This window comes from Canis lupus, chromosome 37 (assembly GCF_011100685.1).
Source record: "Canis lupus familiaris isolate Mischka breed German Shepherd chromosome 37, alternate assembly UU_Cfam_GSD_1.0, whole genome shotgun sequence".
In the NCBI taxonomy this organism is placed as follows: domain Eukaryota; kingdom Metazoa; phylum Chordata; class Mammalia; order Carnivora; family Canidae; genus Canis; species Canis lupus.
The window spans coordinates 5,669,918-5,696,950 of record NC_049258.1 but is presented as its reverse complement, the minus strand read 5'-3'; the positions used below and the strand labels follow the sequence as shown (position 1 = coordinate 5,696,950).

Sequence of the window (27,033 nt, the reverse complement as noted above, 5' to 3'; positions counted from 1 at the left end):
CTACTCTTAACTGACTTGGAAATCAAATCTTAGAGAGTTAGTGAGTTTATAAGATAATATCCCACCTAGATTCAGGGCCCTGATAGGAGATCCGGGCTCTTATTTGATGCTGTGCATGGCAACAGAGAGCTTAGCATGGTGGACTGCCAAGTCCAAATCAGGGCTCTGTCATTTCCAAACTTTGTAACCTCGATTACATTTTTGTACCTCTTAATGCTATTTTCCTCACCAGAGAAGTTGGGAGGAAGATAATTGTATCTACCTTCTATGGTTGTTACGAGGATTAAATTAGATAATATTTGTGAAGTATTTAGTAGAACGCTACCAATTTTTGATAAAATTTTTTTTTTTTAATTCCTAGGATATTGTGCTGGGCTAAAAAAAATAAATAATAATAATAAGGAAAGTCTCCTCCTCTTTTTTTCCTAAATTAAATAAAAAGAATTAACTTCTATTTGATAGTATAATTCTGTCTGCTGAAGAATGTATATTCTATAAGTAAAACCGTATACTTAGGGCAGCCTAGGTGGCTCAGTGGTTTAGCGCCGCCTTCAGCCCAGGGCCTGATCCTGGAGTCCCGGGATCAAGTCCCACGGGCTCCCTGCATGGAGCTGCTTCTCCCTCTGCCTGTGTCTCTGCCTCTCTCTCTCTCTCTCTCTCTCTGTCTCTCATGAATAAATAAATAAAATCTTTAAAACAAAAACAAAAAACCCTGTACTTAGACTAATTCTGATCTGTTTTGGCCTAATGAGAGTGTTAAAGGTCAAGGGGTGACCTGAGACTACGAGACCATTTAGCACTACCATTTAAATAAACATGGAAGTTATAAAAATATACTGAGTTATTTGTTATGTGTTCAGCATCTTTGAATTTTAAAGATGTTTAACAAAGAATTCAAAGATGATGATCAGTTTCTGTATCTTCAGTTTGATTTTAGTTCTAGTGCTCGCTTCGGCAGCACATATACTAAAATTGATTTTAGTTCTAGAGGCAAATATTTAATTAAAATGGCTTATTAAGTCCATGTTTGTCTTGACCGATGTATAGTAAGATAGTGTGATTGATTTTTATCTTTGAAAATCTCAGTGTGCAAATAACAGTTGACTGAAGCATGAAAAGTAATTCTGTTCTTGGTGATCTTTTATGTGAAGGGTAACAAGTCCTAGCCTTGTCAGATGTTGGGTGCAGTTTTTCTTTTGCAAAATAAGGATGATAATATCTAGCTCATTAGACTGAGAACTAAATGTGAAAGCATCGTTCATAATTCCTGGCATATTCATTTAATTAATTTTATGTGCAAAATATCTGGTGTTTTAGTGATGTATTGCAAAATACAGTTTTTAAAACCTTTCAGAATATTTCTAGGAAATTCTTTGGTCCTAAATCTGTAATTATTTCTCTTTGCACTATAACAGGAAGGAGTAAGTTTCTTTTAGTTGCCTATATCTCACACTGAATAGTTATAGAATCTTTGCACTTGAAGGATTTTGGTGGTCAGTGGTCTTCTAATTCTTTTTTTTTTTTTTAATTTTTTTGTTTTTTATTTTTATTTATTTTTTATGATAGTCACAGAGAGAGAGAGAGAGAGAGAGGCAGAGACATAGGCAGAGGGAGAAGCAGGCTCCATGCACCGGGAGCCCGATGTGGGATTCGATCCCGGGTCTCCAGGATCGCGCCCTGGGCCAAAGGCAGGCGCTAAACCACTGCGCCACCCAGGGATCCCGGTCTTCTAATTCTTTATGCAGCAATCTTTCTTACAGTTTTCCTGACAAGCGGTTTATCCAGTTTCAGTTTGAAAGCTGCAGTGATAGGGGAACTCATTACCTCAGAATGTGTCTGTTCCATTTTGTGGGTGCCTCTTAGGCACAGAAGGTTCTCTTTTCTTTGCTGACATCTACCCAATAGTCGTAGTTCTTCTTTTGTATAGCTACATATAATGTCCATGTGAAAATCCTTCAGAGATGTGAATATGGTTAAACACTGTCATTTTCCTTAAATGCTCATCTTATGACCTAATCTCCAGGCAGCCATCCTTGATCCAGTTACCTTCTTCTGGACCACTTTGTATTTTTCATTGTCAGTCTTACAATAAGAAGATTAGAGTGGACACAATATCGTCAATATCTTAATATCTAGATTACCATAAAGCTTTATTAGAGTTTTCTTCCCTCTTTATTTTTTTTTAACAGCCATGTCAAATATATACCATATGGCTCATGTAGTATCTTAGTAAAAAACAGATTAAACTGGAAGTCAGGGGTCAGCTGGGTGGCTCAGCAGTTGAGTGTCTGCCCTCTGCTCAGGTCTTAATCCTGGGGTCCTGGGATCAAGTCCCACATTGGGCTCCCTGCAGGGAGCCTGCTTCTCCCTCTGTCTATGTCTCTACTTCTCTTTCTGTGTCTCTCATGAATAAATAAATTAAATCTTAAAACAAAACAAAACAAAACAAAAAACTGGAAGTCAATTGACCTGTCTCTATTCTGGATCTAAATTTGTGTGATCTACTTAGTGGTGTGATTTCCTTTTCATTAAAATAAGAGGGTGGACTAGATGTCTCCAAGTTTCCTTCTATTGCAAAAACTTTTGGAAACTGCTTTGACCAGGTAACTGAATATGAAAAGCTTTGAACAGTATACACAATAAAGGGTGTTCCTTTCCATATTTCTAAGTTAGTATTTTGATGGGTGAATATACATACATTTATTAAATTAATTTTGCAAAATAGAGATACTACAGGTCTTGAAATTCTATAAAATATTTCTTTGAGAGTTTTGGAGAACTTAAACTTTGAGGAGGACAATGTTAATAATTTCAAGTGGTTTTGTAAATGAGGTACTGTCATAAATAAGAAGCATAAACTGGAGTCAGGTGTATTTTTTAACATTTTAGAGCAAAACTCATGATAGACTCTGATTGAGGCAAATTCAGTTTGCTAACGTTCTATCTTCTAATATCTTTATGAAAGACCTAACATTATTCTCTGGGCTAATGAATCGTGTGGTAAAGGAAGGAAGGATATTTCTAATTAGACTTGATCATTGGAAATCATGATCTTTCACTGCCAATGACTTCTTTAAGTTCTTCCAATATTGTTACCAATTTTAATATCCTATATTAATGCAAAATGAAAATTAGGATAATAATATTGTTTCTTTTGAGGCTTTGCATTTTAAAGTATGTAAACATAAGCTAGCATGTGGAGAACTACAAAGGTGTTTGTAAAGAACTCTTAATCTTTCTAAATCAACTTTTTAAAATTAATTTTAAGATGTTAGTGTTTAAGAACTTATTTTCCTTTAGCAAATTAAAAGAAAATATGTAAAAATTAACAGTTCATTTAGATTATTCTCAAAATGCTTTGCATTGTTCCTGTTTTTTTTAACATTTTGGTTAAGAGTTTTCCATCCCTCCCCCAACGGAGGCAAAGTTTCTTAGTACTTGTGGTTAGAAGGGTGAGGCAGATGCAGAAATAAACGTCAGTTTCCTTTGTGGCTTACCCTCCCCCCTCCTTTCACATTTTATTGTCTCTTCTAGAATGCAGAAGGGTAACTACTAGACATTTTCAGTGCTGGAAAATCTAGTTGGCTTTGCCTTTTTAGGGTATGAATTAAGTATTATGGTTAAGTGTTTTTAATTTTCTTAAGTGTTTTTGTTAAATTTGATATAGGAACATTGCATATAAGAGATTATTTTTTATACTTCTAAACCACAATTAGCATTTTAGAATGGGAAAGATTCATTTTTTTCTTCCTAAGTCATCTGATAATTATGGTAATTAACAGTATCTAAATGAATATATATGTGAAATGTTATTGGAATCTCAAGTAAGCCTTAAAAAATATAAATGCTGTAAGCACAGGATGCAAAATAGCGTAGCATATGGTATTGTAGTAGGTGTGTAACTCTTGCCTTCATTCAACAGATACTTTAATTTCTGTTACCTGTTCTCAAAGTGTAAATTTTGTAACGGTGGTAATTAGGAAAGATAGGATCTGTGCCTTCATGGGGCTTTTACTCAGTTGTAAACACTGACAAATAATTACCAATATCATTTGGTCACCTTTTTACTGGTTTAATGAGTTCTGTACTTGTTTAAGAACACTTCATAAGAATATATGGGGGAATTAGATTTAAAAAATTGCTAGTTAAGTTTTCTCATCGAGAAAATCCTGGCTTGCATATATAATTATAAAATTAGAGCAGAACTTAATTGTCACAATTGGTAGTATAAACAGTTTTTTTTTTTTTAGATGGACAGTTTTCTTGGCTAACTAGTTTCTGTTTACTAAGTTTTACAAGGTAAATTTCTTCATGAACCTCAAAATTCCCTTTCTGTTTTAGACACATTTTCACTTCTAATCTAAGTGAGAATTGACCTAAGTGATTCGCACTTCTTAAAAAAACTGTCTTAGAGGGAGGAATTGTTTTGTAGTGGTTAGAAGAGAAAGCTAGGAATTTACATTCCATGATTTGATTCTTGGCACTCCAGTTCCATATATGACCTTTCAGGAGTCATTTAATCTTAGTATGATTCAGTTTATCCAGTATAAAATCTATAAACATGGGTGATTCGAATGCAGAGTAGAGACTGATGACCTTTTTGTGTGCTCACTGAAATGCGTTGATCTGTATTACATTTGCGCACAGTGAAAAAATACCTTGAGAGTTTAAACATTCCAAATCTTAAAGGTTCTTTCTAAGAATCAGGCTTGTGCATGCAAACTTACTGAGTTGATGTAGTTTTGATTAAAGTAGAAGAGTCTAAGTTGTAGCTTGGTCATTTTTTTTTTTTTTTTTTTGGTATTAGTAGCTTTACTTTTTCAGCTTGGTTTTCCAGGCTTTTCACTGGCACCAATTTTGAAGAAATTTGGGAAATAAAGAGAATGAATCTGTCTTCCTGGCCCTACAGAATAGCAAGTAAAATACAATCAAGCAATTTATTTTGTCCCTCATCCCCACGCTAAATACCAAGTTTTCCTTGCTAAGCACCTGATATGCTGTGTTAGAAGTTGAATTGGGGAAAGAAGAGTTGTGGAACAAAAGTTCTTCCCTGAAGACTCTTTATTTATACCTCATTTGTTAGTATCTACGAAATAATTTGAGCCTTAGGATACAGGTTCTTAATTTGGGATCCCTTGGACTCAGGTTTAGAAGGTTTACAGATGAGCTTTGAAATCTGAAAACCCTCTGGAATTGTATGTAAAACTTTCTATTTGAGGGATGTGTAAATTTTTCTGGGTAGGCAGTCAGTAGCCTTTATTAGTGTCTTAGTCTTACTGAAAATAGCTCTAGGTCTTTGGGAAACTAGATTTGGGGCAAATCAGGCTTAGAATACACATTTGCCAGTGTCTTTTTAAATATTGGCTGAGATGCTAAGCACTTCTGTTGGAGAGAGCTAAATACATATTTCTAAAACGATAGACATGACCTTGATGGGTGTATTTTACACAGCTGTTGATAACTATTAATTTTCTCAGTTGATTGTGAAGTGTCTCTGGACACTCTCCATAGGACACACCTTTGATATCTGTTGTAGGCTTCATAAACACTGGGCAATATTAAGAGATTTACTGGTAAAACAACTGCTAAATTAGTAATAGAAAACTTCAAAGATTGTTAAAAGTGGTGTTGAAAGGCAAAATGACTACACTAATAAAATTAAATATCAAATACTCATTTTTGCATTCATTTTAATTTTTTGTTTTTGAAGGAAGCTACTTTGATTAGAGTTAGTATGGCACTCTATTAAGGGCATAGTCTTTGGAAATAGACCAGGATACAAAATGGAATATCATTTATGATACAGGATTGTTACATTTTTAATCACAAAAATTTGTCTCAAGAGTATGGCATGGAGTTGGTATGTGGATGAGATCTCCCCCTACAGTGATAATGTAGTATATTAATAGTGATGAACCAATATAATTCTATCATATCCTGTTATTACATTTGCTATTTTCATTTTTGTGTGATAGTCCTATAAATTTTATAAAAGTACATGTAGTATTTGATTTAGTTAGTTTAGTTAAGAAAACATAAATTCCTAATGGCATCATTGTTTGAAAGGATTAACTCTAAGTTAGAATTGTAACTGCATCTGTATTATACTAATATTGTTCTTTATGCAGAAGTTAAAATTGATTGTCCTCATTTTTCCCCCCAGAGGAAAGTTTGCTGTGGTTAGACAGTGTATATCAAAATCTACTGGCCAAGAATATGCTGCAAAATTTCTAAAAAAGAGAAGAAGAGGGCAGGATTGTCGAGCAGAGATTCTACATGAGATTGCCATACTTGAATTGGCAAAGTCTTGTCCTCATGTAATTAATCTTCATGAAGTCTATGAAAATACCAGTGAAATCATTTTGATACTGGAGTAGTAAGTATATACTTTAATAAATTTAAATAAATTTATAGTACGTATCTTAATTGGCAGGATAAGGTGACTTGAAGTGTCAAGAATAGACGTGATAGAGGGCCGGAGTGGCTCAGTCATTTAAGCATCTGCCTTCAGCTCAGGTCACGATCCCAGGACTCTTGGATTGAATTCCACATAGGCCTCCCTGCTCAGTGGGGAGTCTGCTTCTCCCTTTCCCTCTGCCCCAGCCCCCTGCTTGTTCTCTCTCTCTCCCTCCCTCCCTCTCTCTCTTAAATAAATAAATACAATCTTTAAAAAAAAGGAGTGATAAAAGTATGACAAGAACTTGTAAAGATTTCTGTTAATAAAACATTAGAGAACATAGTGTATATTCTAATATTTTCAGATATACACAAAAACTAAACAGCAGACACACAAAAAAACCAAATGACAACACATTTGGGGAATGTGGGAAAACAAGTAAATTTTCATTGCTATTAGCATAAAAAGTTGATGAGTTTTTGTGCAAAACTATCTGATGGATATGTAGAATTGAAATCATTTATGTATTTTGTCCATCTATTTGAAAAACACATCCAAGGTAAATGACTCATGGAGGATAGAAGGGTGAATTTCCATGATGGTGAAGGTATGCCTACCACGTTGTTTGTTGAAGAAACACATTTATTTATGTGACATGTGAAAAAGCTGTTAGGAATTATAGCAATAAGAAGTAAAACATATCTCTTCCCACAAGTCAGTGAAAAGCTGAAAACACCCAAATAATTCAACATTTCATCAGGTTAAGCATGGGGATAGAGCATGATTAAGCCAACTGGCTTGTTAATTAGTATAATCACATCTGACTCTAAAATAGTATTTTTATTGAGTGACAGTCTGACACATTTATTAATGTCTATAAAATGTGTTTGAACATCTGTAACAGTTGGAAGAGATTAGTTAAATTTATGTTTAGTATGTGTTAGGCTCTGATAGTTTTTTTTTTTTGTAAAATAAATCTATTTCATAATAAACTAAAGAAATTATTCGTTTAAAAATGCATTATAATTTATAATAATCCTTTTTAGCAGTTAACCTGCACCATTGCCTTTTTGAATTTAAAAGTATATTAGCAAAAAAAAAAAAAGGATATTAGCTTAATTTTAGTATTCAGTTATTTTAAGGATGAAGCAGTTAATTTATAGATTTGTAAAAAGCAATATACCAGGAAAAGTTGATTGCCTAGAATGGTACTAAAATACTATTATCACACACACAATGTATATACAAATACATAAGCAAATGAATGGAGATATTCCAAATTTCTAAGTTTGTTGGTTGATGTCCCATCAAGGGGCAAATTCTTCTAACAGTAAAAGAGGAAATACACCTGAATGTACCTTCCAGGGCAATGATAATAATATAGGTGTCTTTTCTGACTTTGGAGGGATTATTTTCTTCTTAGGAGTCACCGCTCTTGGGTGACTTGTTTTAATAAAGCATCGCTTGTCTACTATTCACTGCTTCCATGATGTTTCTAGTTTCTGCTAACTTCTGGAATCTGCTTCTTGTGTCACCTAATTGTTTCCTTCCTTTTAGCTCCTCCTAATTTTCTATTTCCCATTGCTCTACCTAGGTCCCTCTTTTATGGGAAAAATGACAGTCCTACAAAAGACATTGGTCAGCTTGCCAAGCAGAAAAGAAGGGACAACATGTTTGGCTGACAGTCATAATATTTGTTTGATTTTGTTATTGAAACAAACAAAAAACCCTCTGGATACTTAGTGTGGTTACAAAAGTAATACCTATGTATTGTGTTTAATTTAGAGGATATAGAAGATAGAAATCATATGTAAATTGTGGTTACTTTTATGACATATTCCTGTATTTTAAAATTATTCTTCTGTTTTGGTCTGTGCCTATGTACCATTGGAAACAAAATTGTGAGTTTGGGAGCATTCTATTGGAGCTCTCTTTTTTCACTTAAGAATATATCGTGTGTATTTTTATATATATGATATAATGTTTCTAAAAAATGAATTTTAATTTAGCAAAGACTTTTTAAATTGCCTTTGAAAATCAGAGTTCAGTGAGAAGTCCCCAAATTCGGAAAGGCTATATATTGGCTAGGCTTGGAATTAAAATTTATTGACTCATTCTAGTAATAGTTAATATATCCTGAATATCTACCATGTGTCAGACACTGTGATAAATACTTATAGATCGCTTTGACCCCTAAGACATTGTATTCAATACTTTATATGGTTTATCTAATTTAATTCTTACAGCAATCCAGTAAAGTAGGAGCTGTCTTATTCATCATGTATCATTGTGTTACAGTAAAGGACCCAAAGGCAACATTTTGTCCCAGTTTACGCAGCTAGTTAGCAGCAGAGCCAGAATGGACAGAACCCAGGCAGTCTTGAATTTTAGTAGGTACCCCTATAAGCAACCCGCTGTCTTAGCTCATATGTGCACCAGGGAGCTGTACATTCTTTTTTCAGTTTCTTATATTTTTTGAATTTTTAATTAGTGGAGGGTTCTGGCTATTGAATTAATTTTAGTGAATGTGTGCTATATGGACTGAATTTTGTATTGGCAGAGAAGAGAAGAGAAGACCACATGTGTGAGCAGCGCAAATTAATCATTGGGTTCTTAAAAAACCATCATCCCTCTATGTTCTAATCCTTCATTCCTTCTACTCCCTCTCACCCCTACACACTGGATTTTCATACCTTCATAGTAGATGTAAATCCATATTTTAGACAGTTGTCTTTTATTTCAAATTATTTGGTCTGGTTTCTTATCAAATAATTCATGTTAAGAACTCATTCTAAGAATCTAAAGTATGATGTCTTTATTTTCTTACTTGCTTATGATTGCATTATCTGCAATCTCTCCAGGAATATTTAGACCACTTTCTGTTTTGAGAGGGTTTGTTTCATTAAAACTAAATAATGTAACCAGAAAGGAAAGGAGTGAGGGTGTCACTAGCTGCCTGGCCTGGAGAGCCCCTCTTCCCTCAGACCTTGAGCAGGGCTGTGATATCAGACCTGCAGATCAGTGGGCCACCAAGGGTGGCCTATTAAGTCATAAAGATTAATTTTTTTCTTTTGTAGGCGAGCATGAATTTCTCATATTGTCTTCCTATGCCTTATTTTTGAGTTCAGTTCTATGACTATAAATTTTATAGCAAACTAACTTTTTAATACTCAGGTTGTCTTTGCCATGATACCTTGAGACAGGTATTAATTTTTATGAATTTTCTCAGAGTTTCAGGAGTTGAAGGAAGTTGAAGTGTAAGTATGATTGGAGGTTTCACAAGTATTCCTTACCAGCTGTCCTACACTGTTTTCTCTGGAATATGATAAAGTGCAAAGCAGCAAATGTCTGCAGCCTCTAACTGGCACAGATTGGTACAGATGGCTTAGTTACAGGTTACCTCTGCAATGTGAAGGGTCAGTCCTGTGACTTCCAGTGTAGGACTCAAATTGACCACCATTATGTTTTCCTCTTAGAGCCCCTAATACATATGACCTGCTTCTTTCTTTTCCACAGTCAATGAGACTTCTGAATTTCAATTTAAACCTCTGTGAAGAATGGCTGCCAATTCCAACATTCATTGATTCATTTGACAAACACTTTTACTGAACACCTTCTACATGCCACTGTCCTATTTTATCACATAGAATATGCTTTACTTGAGATATTCTTAAACGTATAAATTTATTGAATAACCATCTAGATTTTTTTTGAATTTTCAACTTAGTCCTCAAAAAAATATTGAATTCAGTGATAACCCTGTTTTACAGATGGTGAAAGCCAAATTAGTGACTGATCCTAAGTTATATTGCTGGTAAATAGCAGATTTGGGATTTAAATTTATACTGATCCCAAACTTAAGGACTTTTTTCTATGCCTTTGTCAACATTCTTTAGATTTTCAGTTCTTTTAAAAATAATAATAAAAGATTTGTGAAGCTGCAATACAGAGTATTGGTTAAGAATGCATATTTTTACCCATATTATACAGATTCAGATTCTGGTCCCTGTTTACCGTGCGACCTAGTACAAGTAGCTTAACCTCTTTGTACTTGTTTCTTCATCAGTAAAATGGAACTTTTAACCACCTACCCCATATAGTTGCCATGAGAATCAAAAGAGAGGATATTTATGTCTCTATATAAATGAATAAAATGAAGAACAGAGCTGATCTCAAAGTGTTAGCTGTTATTTTTATTGTAACATTAAAGCAGACTATAATATTATTGCATTATAAAGCAATTCAACTCTATTATTATATTATTATTTTATTATACAAATATCAGTACTCAAAATTTGAAATAGTCTTGCCATTTACATTCTTTCTTAAAGATCTCTCCCTCCCGCTCCCAGTTTAATTATATATAGCTATGTAGAGAGACTAAAGTTTAGATGGCTTTGTCTTTTACTTAATAGCTCTATAGTACTTAAAAGTTGTCATTTTTAGGTCAATGATTTTTCATGTTTCTATTATTTGAATTTCATTTCAGTGCTGCGGGTGGAGAAATTTTCAACTTGTGTTTGCCTGAGCTGGCTGAAATGGTTTCTGAAAATGATATTATCAGGCTCATTAAACAAATACTTGAAGGAGTTTGTTATCTACATCAGAATAACATTGTACACCTTGATTTAAAGGTAAGGTACCATATGTACCATTTAAGTAACACAACATCTTTGTCTCTTCTGCTCCAATGCATAGTTGCAAGCTGGTATTGGTAGGAAGCAATAGTCCGATCATACCCCTCTGTACTGTAGTGGTGCACTCTTTGTTTACCCATGTGCTACGTGGACTGAATTTTGTATTGGCAGAGAGGAGAAGACATGTGTGAGCAGCTCAAATTAATCACTGCGTTCTTAAACATGTTCTCATCCTTCATTTATCCTACTCCATTTCACTCTTACACCCTGGATTTTCTCATCCTGTAAAATGGTCATACCTCTAAATACTCTAGTCTGATCTCCATCTCTGAAGATAACCACCTACTAGTCCTCATTTCTTTGCTCCCATTGTATTCATTCATCTTTCCGTGGAGACTTTTAGTCTTTTGGCTTTTCCTTTTTTTGCTCCCCAGACCATTCAGGCTGCTTACTCCAGCCCTGAAATACCACTTAACCCTCTTATGTTATTATCCTTTCTCCTTATCTTTTCTCCACAGCCATCCAGAATCTCGATCAGTCTGTCTCTTATTTTTTGAACATTGGACTCTTCTCTTTTCTATACTGTCTCCCTATTGAATGATCCTTTGTCCTTTACTGTCACTTTCACAATAATGATAATTCCCCAGTTCTCTTACCTTTAGCCCAGGATTTTCTCCTAAACTCCAAATTATTTTCTCCAATCAGATCAGATCAGATTAGATACCATTTGGTTATCTTGTGGAAACTTTAAAATGTACATGTCTCAAACTAGACTTACTTTCTCTCTTCCTCTTACCCCATTTTCAAAAGAAAAAGAAAATCTATTCATCTGTATTGAGCCTCCCTATGGAGGAGGGGTAGTGGGTAGTATTTACTATCTAATAGCCATCCCATGTCCCCTACCAATTTGTTATTGGAAAAATACCAATATGGTAAATATCAGGATAATCATGCCCCTACAAATTTCCTGTTGGGGTTTCCTTTTTTTTTTCTTGCTAAGGACAGACCAGTCACATGTATTACATAACACCACACAGCACTTGTAGTCAGGGATGGCAAATAAGCTTGGCTTTATATAGCTTAAAGCCTGTGGTTGACAACAATGGATCTAATTACCCTTAGCTCTTCTCTTTTAATGTCTCTGTGATTTAATAGTAAACAAGCATGGGGTTTTCTCAAAGTTAATGATTCTTCTCACAGACTTTGGGAACGGCACTTGGCAGCCCTATGGGTTATGACAGTGGCAGGGAATTTTGTAATAAACCTCAAGCCTTTGCTTTATAAAACAAAGTCACATGGTTCTGGGAAGCAATGGCTGAAACCTTCCATGTATCTATCTCATTGTCTAAGCTAAAAATCTGGCAACAGTCAGACCCAGAACCATCATATTGTACTGAGCCATTTTCTGTTTCTGGAAAATACATTTTGTATTCCTTTATACCTTTTTTCATGCTGTTTCCTAGAATGCCTTTCTAACTGACATACTCCTATTTATCCTATAAGGTTCAGCTTAAATATCATCTCTACAGCAAAAGCTTCTTAGCGTTTATAATAGGCAGAATTAAGTAGTCTTGTCTTTATTTCTGAGTATATCTCATAATCAGTTAATCAGTTTACATATTCACCTAACTTCCTTTTTGTCCAAACTAGGAATCTTCAGAATATTTTTTTAACTTTATTTATCATTGAGTGTAAAGCTTTTCCTAAATAGTAGTTAGTAGATGTTTGGTAAATGACTTCATGAAATGTGTAATAGCTAAACAATTTACTTTCAATCTGAGCATAATATTCTTTTATTGTTGTATATTACATATCATTTTTTTTGTTATGCTTCATTTAGCCACAGAATATATTATTGAGCAGCATATATCCTCTTGGAGATATAAAAATTGTAGATTTTGGAATGTCTCGAAAAATAGGAAATGCATGTGAACTTCGGGAAATCATGGGAACACCAGAATACTTAGGTAAGAGTTTCCTTTTATTTTCTACACCGTTTTTGAAATTTATCAATGAAATGTTACCTCTATAAAACCATATTTTAGAGCATGTAATTCCAGATATATTTAGCTCAGGTATTTTCATACATTGAAATTTGGTTATGACACATTTAAATGAACTTTAGTGAATATAAGATTATTGAGACATTCACAAAATTCACAGGATATTGGGCATATAAGTTCACAAGTTAGTGTTTGCGTGTAAAGGCTTTGTACATAAAGAAAAATGGGTGAAGTGGAAGTTAGGGAAGAGGAGAAAATGGAAAAAGAGGAAAATAAGAGAGTCACATGGTCCATTATTGCCTTTGAAGCCTGGCTATTGGATAGATGTCATTTCTACTTCTGTCCTGGTCCCAACTCTGAAGCTGCTTACAATATACATTATCTTTAGTTTTGCAAGAATTTTTAGCAAAATTGCTTGTTGCTATTTGTTGCTGCTGTGTTAAAAATGTGAGGTTTTGTCTAGGATTGTAAAAGGAGGATTTTGAAGGAAAAAAATGCCAGAAAGATCATACGATTAGATAATCTAGGGATATTGTACTTTATCAGTGAATTGGATCATGGAGATGAAAAAAAAATAAGTTACCTGAAGCAGCATATAAGTTTAAAGCATTTTAAGTTATAGTAATAATCTTTTTATACTTTTTTTTGTTGCTTGTTGATATTCCCTTGTGAGCATTGAAGAGCTACAACATGTCTTCTCATCAAGGCAGCTAGCTGACTTTCCCAAATGAAAACAAAGCAAATTACTAATTTTTGAATGCTAATAGGGGCTATAGTGTCCTAGAATAAATAAATGATTGTAATTATAGATCACAGCTCACAGAAGTATGTGTAAGGTTATAGATTGTGTGTTGGGCAGAGACTGACAAATATATATACATAAAAACATTAGGCTTCAGGAAATAGTTTCTCATGGAGAAATTATGAAACCATACTGTGAAACAAGTTATTATTCAAGCATAAATCCTAGTTTGGACTTTACTAATTTGAAATTTCTGATAATATTTACCAGTTATAGAAAATTTACTTTGCACTTAAAAAATTAGCAGAGAAATTAAATATGGGAAATTAATTGCATAGGAATTTAAATTTTTGATAGTTTAAGAGGGATATTTAATCTACTTGAAAATTTAAAGTGCTTCTAGGAAGCAGAATTTGCTCATGATGTTATTGTAAATACATATGGTTCTCTTCCCCCGAAAAGAAAAACTTAAATCAGTATAATAACACAAACTAATGTCTAACAGAGCAATAAAACCAACATTTTTAAAAAGATTCTAGTGTTAATTTATTATAAAATAATTTTCATGTTTTTAAATTTGTCAGTATTGAATTTGAATTTTTTTTGCTCTTAGCTCCAGAAATCCTGAACTATGATCCTATTACCACAGCAACAGATATGTGGTAAGATTTTGTTAGTTACCTGAATGCTTTTATTAAAAGTTGATTTGTGTGTGTGTGTGTGTGTGTACATATATATATGTGTGTGTATATATATATATATATATATATATATATATATTCTAGAGTTCTTTGATTCCAGATTTAAATAATAAGGCTTTCTATAAAAGATTTTTTTTTACGTATCACTACTATGCCACAGAAGACATTTACCTGTCCATGGTTTTTAAGTAATACTTTGGCTGTGAGCTAAAAATACAGAACTAAATAGGAAAATCTCTTTCCTGAGGACTAAAAAGCCAAAACAGTCCCAGTACTGTGCTACGTGTTCTGTAGTAAGGTAAAATACTTAATAAGCATGGAGGAAGCAGCAGACAAGCCCCAGATGGAAAATATCTGATCTAGGTCTGGAAGAACCAGGAAGGTATATGCTAGGCAGAAAGACAAGGGTTGGGTTCATGCAAAAGTCTAGTTTTATGAGATGTTATCTCTGGGGTATTGTGAGTTTTTGTGGCAGGCAAAGTGATATTTTGAATATCAGATATCCTAGGGAATAAAACCGGAATTCCTCCTGGAACTTTAGTTGGGACCACAGTGGGGCTGACTCCACAGGCCAAGTGGAAGAGTTTAGACTTACTCCCTGTGTTCTACGTAACAGTGATGGGCTTGCCAAGGAAAAACGGTCCTTGGCTACATAAATGGAAAACATGTACTGTATGTATTGTCTTTTTCAGGCCCCGCCAGACTTTCTCATTAGTATATTTAAGGCTCTGAAAAATTTTACAATGAAAAAAGAACCTCTGCCTGCGCAACTTTGTGCTTTGCCAAATTTGCTGACTCTCTTTGCACAGAACTGCTGTTTATGTCTCACAGATCATAAGTGTGTCATTGACATCATTTAGAAAATGCTGCCCTTCGGGCGGCTCTGTGTACTCCATAACAGGTGTCTGAGTGAAGGGTAGATACAGATATCATGATATATATTTAGTACATTGTATTTATAATTGTGTAACACATGTGCATTCCCCTCATCTTTTTCTGTGAGTCAGACTTTGAGATAACACATTTTTTAGTTTTAATAATATAGGAAATCTGAAAGCAATCTAAGTCTGTAGATTAACTATAAGTTTTGAGGACAGGAGTATGTTGAGTATCACTTTTATTACTTTATGTAAATATTTTCAGATTAACACGTTTTAAGTTCTCCTCTTGTCCCTTGTTTTTTTCAGGAATGTTGGTATAATAGCATATATGTTGTTAACTCATACATCTCCATTTGTGGGAGAAGATAACCAAGAAACATACCTCAATATTTCTCAAGTTAATGTAGATTATTCAGAAGAAACTTTTTCGTCAGTTTCACAGCTGGCCACAGACTTTATCCAGAGGCTTCTAGTAAAAAATCCAGAGTAAGTTATAACATTAATTTGTTTGAGTACCATTACAAAAGTAATAATGTATGTCAGTTAAGAAAAATAGATTGTAAAACAGTATAAAATTATTAGAAATATGCTCTCAAGTTTCAGATAAAACGGGAAGAGAGGTGGTGTAACAGATCATTACATAACAAATCAGTAACTTCAAACATAGAAAAAATAGAAAACATACAACAGGAAATTTTTGAGTAAAGAGAAGATTTGGGTTATTTCTCTCTCAACTTGCTACTAAACCCTGATATTTCCTAAAATAATTAGAAATAGAAAGTTTACAATACACATGACTGGCTGTGATAGACTTTGTTGTGAATAATCTGTAGTCAAGTAATTATGGTTAAGTGGTAAGTGTAAATTACTGATTGTTAGATCTTTAAGGATCAGATGTTCTTTGACCACCTGCAAAAGAAAGGACTAGAACCTGTGGCTTAGGACTCTTATCTCACCCACTGGCAACTTCAGAGCAGGAAAAGTAAAAACTGACCTCCCTTTTCTTTACTCAGATCAGTCCCATTTACTTTAAAATGGCCTGGTCATACTTCATGCAGAAGCAAGCTGTGATACTGTGCCTCGGGCTCAGATCCTGGTTTTGTTACTTGTCAGATCTTTTATCTCTGACAATTACTTAATCTCTTAGAGGACTCAATTTCTTTATCTGTTCATTGAGAAAGAACTCACAGGTTAGTTCATTATTTTCGTGGCTTAATGAAAGTCTGAACAAATTCTAAACTGGCCATTATTTTGGACATGAATGGTTATTTGGTAGTAGTAGTAAAAATACTGTTTGCTTCTGGTTATAAGCAGTTTTCATTTTCTTAAATATATTTTTACTTAGATTCTAAAATTTCTAAAATGAGCACATTAACTTTTTGTAATCAGAAAAAAATGAACTGAAAATGATCATAAAAAATGAAGTTAAAGCTTAAGGAAACATGTTCAGTGGAAATGGTGGTTTGTTAAGGTTGGAGTTCTGACTATAGATAGGTATTTTTCTAACTTTTGACATATTGTGATATTTGACTTATTTTCAGAAGAGAAAACAAAAAGTAAAAACTCAAATATTGGATAAACATTATTTGAGAGCAGGCTTTATTTTCAAGATTTAGCAGTATTTTTAAGAACACAAAACAATAATGTTATAAATTATATATATTTTCTTTCAGAGTTTGTATACCCAAGCGATTTTATAATTTTACTAATTTTTACTTGTGAGGCTAACATTGTATTATCCATATGTGTTATTTTCATAATAAATTTTAAATAAAAGTCTACAGTATATCAAACTGCAGGCATTTCCAACCTGATTTTTAGTTCTCAATTTTCACTTGATCCTTTTTTTCAAAGGAAAAGACCAACAGCAGAAATCTGCCTGTCTCATTCTTGGCTACAGCAGTGGGACTTTGGAAACTTATTTCATCCTGAAGAAACCTCCAGTTCCTCTCAAAGTCAAGATCATTCATTAAGGTCCTCTGAAGACAAAACTTCTAAATCCTCTTGTAATGGAACCTGTAGTGATCGAGAAGACAAAGAGAATATTCCAGAGGACAGCAGCATGGTTTCCAAAAGATTTCGCTTTGATAACTCATTGCCCAATCCCCATGAACTTGTTTCAGATTTGCTGTGTTAGCACTTTGCTCTTTGACTTATTTGGACTGAATTTGGGCTACTCCAATGTGAGATTGTAGTTTGTAGCTTCATTTATGGCATGTTTATATTGTAAATGCACTTTTGCAGAGAAAAGTTTAGGGAAGTGTTTTGATGCTAAATTACTGGTTACCAGCATAATTTCATTTCCTGTTCTGAGATATTAACTCTAAAAGAAGAAATATTTTAAAATATGACAAAAAATAAAATGCATGTGAGTTTACATGGTAATGAAATAATTCAAGTTCAAATGGATTTATCACAATGTTTTACAGATGAGGGAAACAGTGATTTGGGTTTTATTATGGTTGAAATAAACTCAACAAAACGAAGACATTTGAATTTAATAGGTTCTCTAAGGTAAGTCCTACACCATGCCTCTATTGACAAAGTTTTGTTAGGATAATAGTGTCAAGTTTAAGAATATGTACTATTTTATAGATGCTCAAGGAATATTTTATACTTGAAAATATTTCAATCATAAATATTTTGAAACTGCCTAAGATTTCCAGGATGTGGTCTGCTACATGAGACAGGTGTTTTAACCAGAGCCAAGAGGAAATTAGAAACCTGATTAGGAATATCCTATACAAGTTGGAGCAGAAAAAAAAAAAAAAAAAAAAAAAGCAGCATGGCATCATTTTTTAACTCAACTGTCTTTTGCCCTCTCGCAACATACTTCAGATTTAATAAGGTCTGAAAGATGGAAAATTAGATGGTGTAGTGGATTTTCATCTAGAATTTCAGGAGTAGAAGATACTTACACAAAACCATGTGCTCCATTTTGGGTGACAAAACATATTTATTAATTAAATGTGGGGGAAAAAATGCTGCCTGAATTTGGCAACTTACAGAATTGTAGATGTTTTCTAAGTCTTAGGATATAAGCCAATCATTTGGAGTTCTAAAAGTACGCATAAAAATATATCACAGCCCAGTAAGACTATTAACTCAGGGCCAGAGTCCGTGACAGCGAGGTGGACATGATCATAAAACCTGGTGACATCATGCTCTACTCACATGTAAGATTCCAGTGAGTGATGAGGCTCAGCAGAAGGTGATCTGCAGCGTGACCTTTAATGGTCTTTTGCTGAGACCAATGCAAGTAAGAGTCTAAGGTCAGCAGAGTGGCTGGTGACTGTTGTGCTAATAGAGGAGAAATGTATTCCTTTTTTGGTTATCTTTGATGACTTGGCACCTGGTTACTATTAAAGATTCAGTTATATTACCATGCTGGGTTAATTGTAACCTCATGACCATGTTACTATATTAAAAGAAATTATATTTTGACAAAAAAATTCTTGAGTTCCCCCCTTGAATTGTATATTACTCTAATTTGGTAAGATTACAAAAAACTTAAAACTATTAATAGCCATCAGTTCACTTTATTTGGCTAACTGGTGAATTCTTTTTAAATCTTTAGCATTTCTTAAAGGAAATGTGATTTCTATTTGTGTGTGCATATGTGTATATGTATAGGTATATGTATTTATGTATAGATAGATAAAATATAGTCTTTAGACAACTTCTCTTAGAGATTCTTTGCTCTACTATATTGTGTTCAACTCAGGTGCCAAAGGAGCTCTCTTCTGATGGACATGTAAATATACATTTAAGTTCTTTAAGAAGTAGTTTGTTGGTTCAATAAACTAGCCATTACAGAAGCTAAATTGGGCTCTTGTATATCTAAAACTGAGAAGTTTTTTTCTAACATGTTGATCATCCATTTATTTGCCTTCCATACTAAGCTAATGCAGGTAAAGCTTGGTAAGCCATTGGTGAAGAGGATTTTTTACAAAAGATCATATTTTTAAATTTCTAGAGGAATTTATGCCATAGTAAAAATTAAGAATAAAAAAAGTTTGAATTTTAAATTATAAGCTAATTCTTAAAAAGTATTTTATACCAGCTTTCTTTTAATCTGAGGAATCTTAAAATAGTTCATATGCTGCCCTTTAGTAATAGAATACACAAAGTTGTAAATTTCATATCTTTTTTCCTATTTTTATTGTAAAAAATAAAAAATAGTTGCACAAACAGTATAAAAATGCAATTTCTTCGTAAAAGTGAATTTAAATATTTTCACTGTTTGAAGTATGAAAATAAATGAAACCAGTATTTAGAGAGAATCTAACAAATGATTCCATTTTTTTTCTCCAAAGATTGAAAACAAGTATCTATCAGAAGTGGATGAAGTATCTTGTTAAAAGTAGGAATCTTAGTCCCTGTCAGGTGAACAGATGTCAGTAACACTTAAACACATCTGAAAATTAATGTTAAATTGTGATGAGTTTATAAAGTTTAATAACTTTGCTTTTTGGATAGATAGGGTTAAAAAAATAAAGTATAGAAGACAGTTACAATTGTTATTTTAATTTTTTTCTCCACGGTCAAGTTAACTCAGTGGTAAAGTTATAGTGGCACTTTAAGGACATAAGCAGTATGTGTTCTGCAGCCGGTAAGGAGATAAGGCACCTGTGCCAGAGTATATATCAGTACATTTCTTCCTTTAAAGAAAGTCTTGTTATAAAAAAAAAAAGCTGATTAATGATATAATTGATTTTCATTCTGGCACAAGTTCTTTCTTTCGTTTGGGATGGGTTGCTAATAGCTCATGGACCATACTTTGAATAGCCTTGCTCTAAGCAATGTTTATAAATTGCTAGTTTATAACTGTTTACATTTCTTCTGTTTATTTTTGAATTTTCATCTTTATATCTGTCTTGCAAACTTGTCTTTATTCATTGTTGTGTTAACAATTGTACTTAAATTTCAAATTGTTTTAAGATTAAGTTACCTGACTTCAATTTGGAGAAATATTATCAATTTATAATTTTATAAGAGTTTAAAGAATTTTAAATTCTAATTGTTAAATTCACACAAATTACAAGTGCCCTCAACCTTCATGAAATAATCATGTTGCTTACGCATATTGACTGACATTATGATGAATATTTCGGTAAAAAAAAAACAAAAAACCTTATATCAACTTAATGGTCCTTTTGGTTAAAAATTAAAAAGCACTTTTTTACATCTGTGATTGTCTTTTGCTTTAAGGTATTTCTAAGTTTGTTTTTCTTAAGAGCAAACCTCCTAGCCTTGACACATGTCATCTTTAAACTCCCTGTTCAGTACATACCTGTTTATTAGATCCTGTCTGTTAAAAAGCCACATAAATTTGAACACAAGTCTATTCTCTGGTAATGCTAGATACTTTCAGAAAATATCAGTGAATGTCAATGTACCACGTGTTGCATAAGGATGAATAAGGGATTTTTATTTACCCAGAAATGGGTGAACTCTGTTTTTTTTTTTTTTAATTTTTGTTTTCAGTTTAAATGAATTTTAACAAACGAGGAATAAGGGATTCTTTAAGCAATCTATAAGCTGATTATGGACTAATCAATCCATGTTACTTAATGTAGTTACATTCTATTAAGTTCCCACAAACAGTGAATGCTAAAATATTGCTAGAGGAAATACAGGGTTAGGTTCCTACAAGCTTGTGTTGATAACATTTTTGCCAACTAATCAATGCATAACCTTGTTTTATGCAGTTTCTATTTAAAGGGAATCTTATTTAATATATATTGTTGATTTATTAACATTGACCTCACACTAACAGCACCATGACTCCTGCCCGAATGAAGCTTATCTAAAAGATAAACACATTTTCTCCATAAGGCACATTACAGCGCTATTCATAGAACATAACTACAGAGGACTTCAAAATTATGATTTGGGGGCATTTGACACACACTAAAATCACCATCAAAAAGCACAAAAATGCAGAAAACATGATACTAAATAGACTACAAAATGGACATTTATCTTAGAGTATGAGAGCTAAAATAAGATGGAGCGTCACTTTGGTCAACCTAAGATGGGAACGCGTGTCAGGCATCTCAAATTTGTCACCACTGTGATCATGTCTGCAAATGATTATGAAAGCACTATGCATGTTAATTTTGGGGTTACAAATAATTTTAGCCAGTATGTAAGTTCACAAATACGGAATTAATAAAGAGGGTCAACTCTACATGCTAAAATCATGTCAAAAGTATGAAGTGTGATGATAGTGTGCAGAACTTCATTGAATCTGTAGGAAGAAGAAATTGCTGTGTGTTGGAACTTTTTGATTGTGAACACTTTCTTTTCAGGTTCCATATTTTCTTTTTCTAACAATGGCATTTCCAAATTTTTCTCTTTAGACCCAATTTTCCTCCCAGACACTGAAGTCATACATGTTACCCTTGCTTAGACGTAAGAATACTCAAATGTAAAACAGCTCTAAGTAAAATCAAGATCACATTCTCCCTCTCTGTATCACTTCCTCACCCAAACTTTCTGGCTTCATGTTTTTTCCCTTAGTTAACACAGCACTGTTTACCCACACAGCACAACTGGATATTTCCAGTTAAATTCTAAAAATTTCTAAAAATTTTGTTTCCTTACTGCACCTCTTCCAGTAGTCATTAATTTCCTTAAACATTTTTAAAAATGTATATATTTAAGCAATCTCGACACCCAACATGGGGCTCAAACTCATGATTCTGAGATCAAGAGTCACATACTCTTCCAACTGAGACATCCAAGCACCCCCAATAGAAATTTCTATCCATATCTTCTTATATGTCTTATAGTTATTTTCTCTTGATTCTTACTGGTATACATTCTTTCATCTAGATTGTTTAGATCATCTAGAAAGAGTTCTGCAAATCTTTTCTTTAAAGGGCCAATTATTGGGATCCCTGGGTGGCGCAACGGTTTGGCGCCTGCCTTTGGCCCAGGGCGCGATCCTGGAGACCCGGGATTGAATCCCACGTCGGGCTTCCGGTGCATGGAGCCTGCTTCTCCCTCTGCCTATGTCTCTGCCTCTCTCTCTCTCTCACTGTGTGCCTATCATAAATAAAAAAAATAAAAATAAAAAAAATAAAAAAAAATAAAGGGCCAATTATTAAAAACTATAGGCTTTGCAGGCCAGGCCAGTGTTTTTGTCTCAACTACTCAATTTTGGTTTTAAAGCATGAAAACAGTCAATATGCAAACAAATGAATGTGCGAATAAAACTGTACATATAAAAACAAAAGTTACATTTAGTTTTTTGACCCCAATCTAGATTAACACATTAATTCTCTTAGCACTAGCATGATTCAAATGGGAGGAGAGCCAGAAAGACACAGGGAAGTGAGCTTCATCTGCACTCACTTTGTCTAGCAAGCAGAGACATCCAAGAGAAAGAGGACTTAGTAGCCGTTGGATATAATGATTTTACTAGAATGGGGAGTTTGCAACTAGTTGAGAAAATAGAAAGTAGAGGCCACAAGTATGTATCGATCTTCCAAGAAATCAAGGGGGAAAGGAGAACTATAGTTTGAAGAGTGTTTTTTAAAAAAATGTTTTAAAATGGAGAAGACTTGAAAATGTTAATAGGCAAAGGAGAAAAGTCCACATGGAGGCAACACTTGAAAAGAGTAAGAGTGCAGGTTGATTGAGGATAGAAAATGCCAGAGAAAGTGACGCGCTCACGAGCACAAATGCAGGAGTCAACTATAGGCTAGAACTCTGCCTATATCTTCTCCTTTTATATCAGGAGACTGTGCTTCTTTGCATCAGGGACATATATAGTAGCAGTGAAAAGGAAAAAAAAAACCTGTTTCATTGGGGCTTTTATTTATAAATTCTTAAATCTGTTGAGAAAAATAGAGTTTGAAAAGAGTGGGAAAATCTCCGAAGGCAACAAGAAGAAAGACCTATAGGTCTTGGAGCGGTATGAAACTTGCCCAGGTCCCTGTGCACACCGAGTATTGTGGGACCTTGTAGAGAATGGTCCAACAGCAGCAGTGTGGCCCCTAGGGCTAAGGTAGAACCAAAAAGGCTAGTGGGGTAGGCATTGTTCTGGAATGAACACGGCAGGGAGGGAAAAGATAGTATTGAGCCTGAAGGAGGTTCTCACGTGGGTCTCAGTACATTGTTTCACTTTGGACAACATCCTCATGAACAGAATGCTCTTATTAGAAGAACGACTGTGGGTGTCATAGAATTGTTCTAACAGTATCGGCCGGTGGAAGCTGAAGGTATGCAACCCAATGCAAGTCTCTAAAAGCAGTTCGACCGTTATTGAAGAAACCGTAGGTAGGCTAACCCACCAGCCGCAGCCCACTTCTTTCTCTGTGCTCTACTTGCACTATCCAGCTCACCTGGAGCAAGGGATGAAATGGTGGCTTTTGATTTCTGGATGAAAACAAGAAATGTTGACAGCCCCAACCTCTCCACAATCTTGGAGAAGAGCTGTTTCCACCATTTTGTAATTATGAATGAAGGGACGGGGTAATCCTGGAGGTCCCGGCCCTGGCATTATTGTCCTACTGAACAGAACTGGTGGAACAGCAGCAGTCCCTTCCTTCTTAACTTTTCAGCTTGTGATTTTTATAAATGTTCTATTTGGTTAAGCCACTCTCTTTTGGATTTTCTGTTATTTGCAGCTGAAAGCATGTTAATTGACACAATCATCAATAGTTTCCAAATTCACATCCCTCATAATGTTATTAGATGTGTGACAAGGAAAGAAAGCACGTATACCTAGCTGGGTTTTAGAAACACCATGTTCAACAGTGTTAGATGAGCATTTTTACTGCAGGATTCCTTGGAGGCCTTAGTTTACACTGGGAATCTCCAAGTGAGGAACCTAGCATGTAGTGTGTGCTATAATGGCTTTGTTCATGCTAACATCTCTCTGGATGTGTCCCTGGACACTTGGAAAGTGCCATACTAGATGTTAAATCAGTGTAATATCCCTAAAGAGCTGGCTTATCCAGGAATAGAATTCAAATTACTCTGTAAGAACCAGCTCTTGTATTGGAGAAGAGACTGAGAAGGACAGACTCCTATTTTTTTATTTAAGTTAGACCATTTTCAGTACCCCTCTTTGTAGTACTGTGAGCTTGACACTTCTATTAGCAATCCCCTTTAGGTTCTGATACAGCCCACTTTGTTTCTCTTGAGCTCTCAATAATTTGATGATATTTCCTTGATAGAAGGTCAATGGTGGGGCTTTTTGCTGGGTTCGCGGCTTGGCCGTGCCCTGGCTTCCAGCACGAGCAGACGGCAGTCTCACTGCTTTTTCTTCTCTGTCAATTCATTTGTGTATTTTCCACATCTGAAACCAAAGGCCTTGTACTAGATTTCTCCCCAGAAATAGAACCAATAGGATACCCATGGATATATAGACATATTTTAAGAGGAGATTTATTATGGGAAATGACTCACATGATTATGGAGGTGGAGAAGTTCACTGTTTGTAAGCTGGAGAACCAGAAAAGCTGGTGGTGTCAATCCTAGCCCAATTTTGAAGGCCAGAAAATCAGAAGGGTCAATGCTGAGGGCAGGAGAAGATGGATGTCCCAGCTCAAGAAAAGAAAAAATGTTCCCTTCCCTTTCCCTTTTTGTCTCTTCAGGTCCTCAACTAATTGGATGATGCCCACCTGCATTGGTAAGGGTGGTCTTTACTCAATCTATCAATTCAAATGACACACCCAGAAATACTGTTTTACCAACTATCTGGGCTTCCCTTAGCCCTATCAAGTTGATACATGAAATTCAGCATCATAGGCCTTTCCATATCTTCTGGCTCTTTCCTTATTTATCAAAGCTTTCCTATAGGAATAGAGAAGTTCTAACATTTTCCCTTATACATAGTTTCATCATCACACACACACTTTCTATCATCTTCTTATATGGAAAATTAAAAATTTTAGTTATAGGAAACAAATAGATCTAGTTTAATGAAATTAGGTCCTTTTCTGTAAGACATATTACTATGGAAACTGTTAAAGAATCTCTAACAGGCAGGGTGGGTGCAAGTGTGGTCAGAATCGAATAATCTCTCACGTTTAGGTCCTATGCCAACCCTATACTGTGGTCAACTTTCAGAATAAGCAAAAAAAGGCATTATTTTATAATTAGGAGGAGGGATTTCACCCTCTGTGGCTCACCACTGGAATTTAAATTTAGTGATTTGTAATACCCCTTTGAAAGGCCAAAAGAAAGATACATGCTAATTATACCAATATTGCTAGCCAGATCATAAAAAAAGCAACTGGGTCACCAATTACAGACACAATTGTAAATGTGCAGTCACTCTAGTTCTACTGAATAGTCAACATGTGAGTACAAAATGTATGTGGAAAAAATCATAAGGTATAATGATTGAACCAATAAAACGTAACACAGTCTCCATGTCATATGAGGCATATCAGAGCCTTACCTTGCCTAGAACTCAACTGTCAGGAATAAATCTATGAGGCTTCGTGATCTTTCCTGGGTATAACTGAATTAACTGCTTAGATGTCATATGAAGTCAAATTTTATAGATGAAACATTGTGATTTATTTGTTTCTTCCTTTGAAAGCAGTTGTTAGCCCAATTTATTAAGAACGTGATTGGTTTTTTAATTGGGATTTGCACAAAAAGGCTTCTGAAATAAATGAATATTTAAGTAATCACAGACTAAAGACCATTGAAAACAAGTTATAAAGGGAGAAAAGGAGCTGAGCCATTTATTTAAAGCCTTTTTGGCTATTTTAACCTATGTGAACATCAATTACTTCTTTCTTTTACAAAACAGCAGTAATCAGCTGTTTGCTTCTTTGATTAGTTCTGGTCTGAATTCATTTAATACTAATGATTAAGCATGGGATACTGCAAATAAACCTGTCTCTTTTCTTCCCAGAAATAGAATAATTACAATGGTCAATGCCTGGGGCCTTTTATATTACTAAATTTGTAAGAGATTTAATTACTTTGGCTTTGCTCCAGCGTCCCAAATAACACACACAAATAGTCCCTCAACATTGTATCTAATTATCAATTTTGGAAGGTCTTTACAGTATGTGTTTATAAAATGGGTGTTTGTGGGTCTATATAAAAAAAACCCACCACCAGCCAGTGTGTCTGCATTCAGAAATATAAAGGGTATAAACTAAATGAGGAGGAATAAAGTTTGCTAAGGGCCCACTATGAATCAGGGATTATACTTGGTTCCATTATTCATGCTGCTTCATTTACTCTTCACGACAACCCTGAATATCATCATATTATAAGTGAAGAAACTGAATCACAGAGAGGGTAAGCAGTTCTTCAAAGTTACCTAATGACCACACTTGGGGATTTAAGCTAAAGTCCACCTGGCTTCAAATGCCACCTGTGTCCTGTCTATCACACCGGATTTAAATTAAATTTAATGGCTTAAATGAAAAAAACTAGGAGAAGGTGATTGGAATCTGTATCATTTAAAAATCTGTATCATTTGATCCATATTTGGATCAAAATTTTAATTTACAGGGACGCCTGGGTGGCTCGGCAGTTGAGCGTCTATCTGCCTTGGGCTCAGGGTCTGACCCCGGCGTCCTGGGATCAAGTCCCACTTCGGGCTCCCTGCATGGAGCCTGCTTCTCCCTCTGCCTGTGTCTCTGCCTCTCTGTGTGTGTGTCTCCTGAATTAAGAAATAAAATCTTTAA

General features: G+C 34.5%; 1 protein-coding gene across 2 annotated transcripts in view; it reads left to right on the top strand.

Annotated features, from left to right (window-relative positions):
• STK17B (serine/threonine kinase 17b) overlaps positions 1-20,550 on the top strand; it is a 28,813-nt gene extending 8,263 nt beyond the window's left edge. For both annotated transcript variants that reach the window (XM_038585217.1, XM_038585216.1), the window contains exons 3-8: positions 6,164-6,376; positions 10,887-11,031; positions 12,875-13,001; positions 14,393-14,441; positions 15,668-15,847; positions 17,216-20,550. In XM_038585217.1, coding sequence (XP_038441145.1) covers positions 6,164-6,376; positions 10,887-11,031; positions 12,875-13,001; positions 14,393-14,441; positions 15,668-15,847; positions 17,216-17,498 — 997 coding nt within the window. In that variant the 3' untranslated portion in view covers positions 17,499-20,550. The remainder of the gene's footprint in view (positions 1-6,163; positions 6,377-10,886; positions 11,032-12,874; positions 13,002-14,392; positions 14,442-15,667; positions 15,848-17,215) is intronic.
• The last annotated feature ends 6,483 nt before the right edge of the window (positions 20,551-27,033 follow it).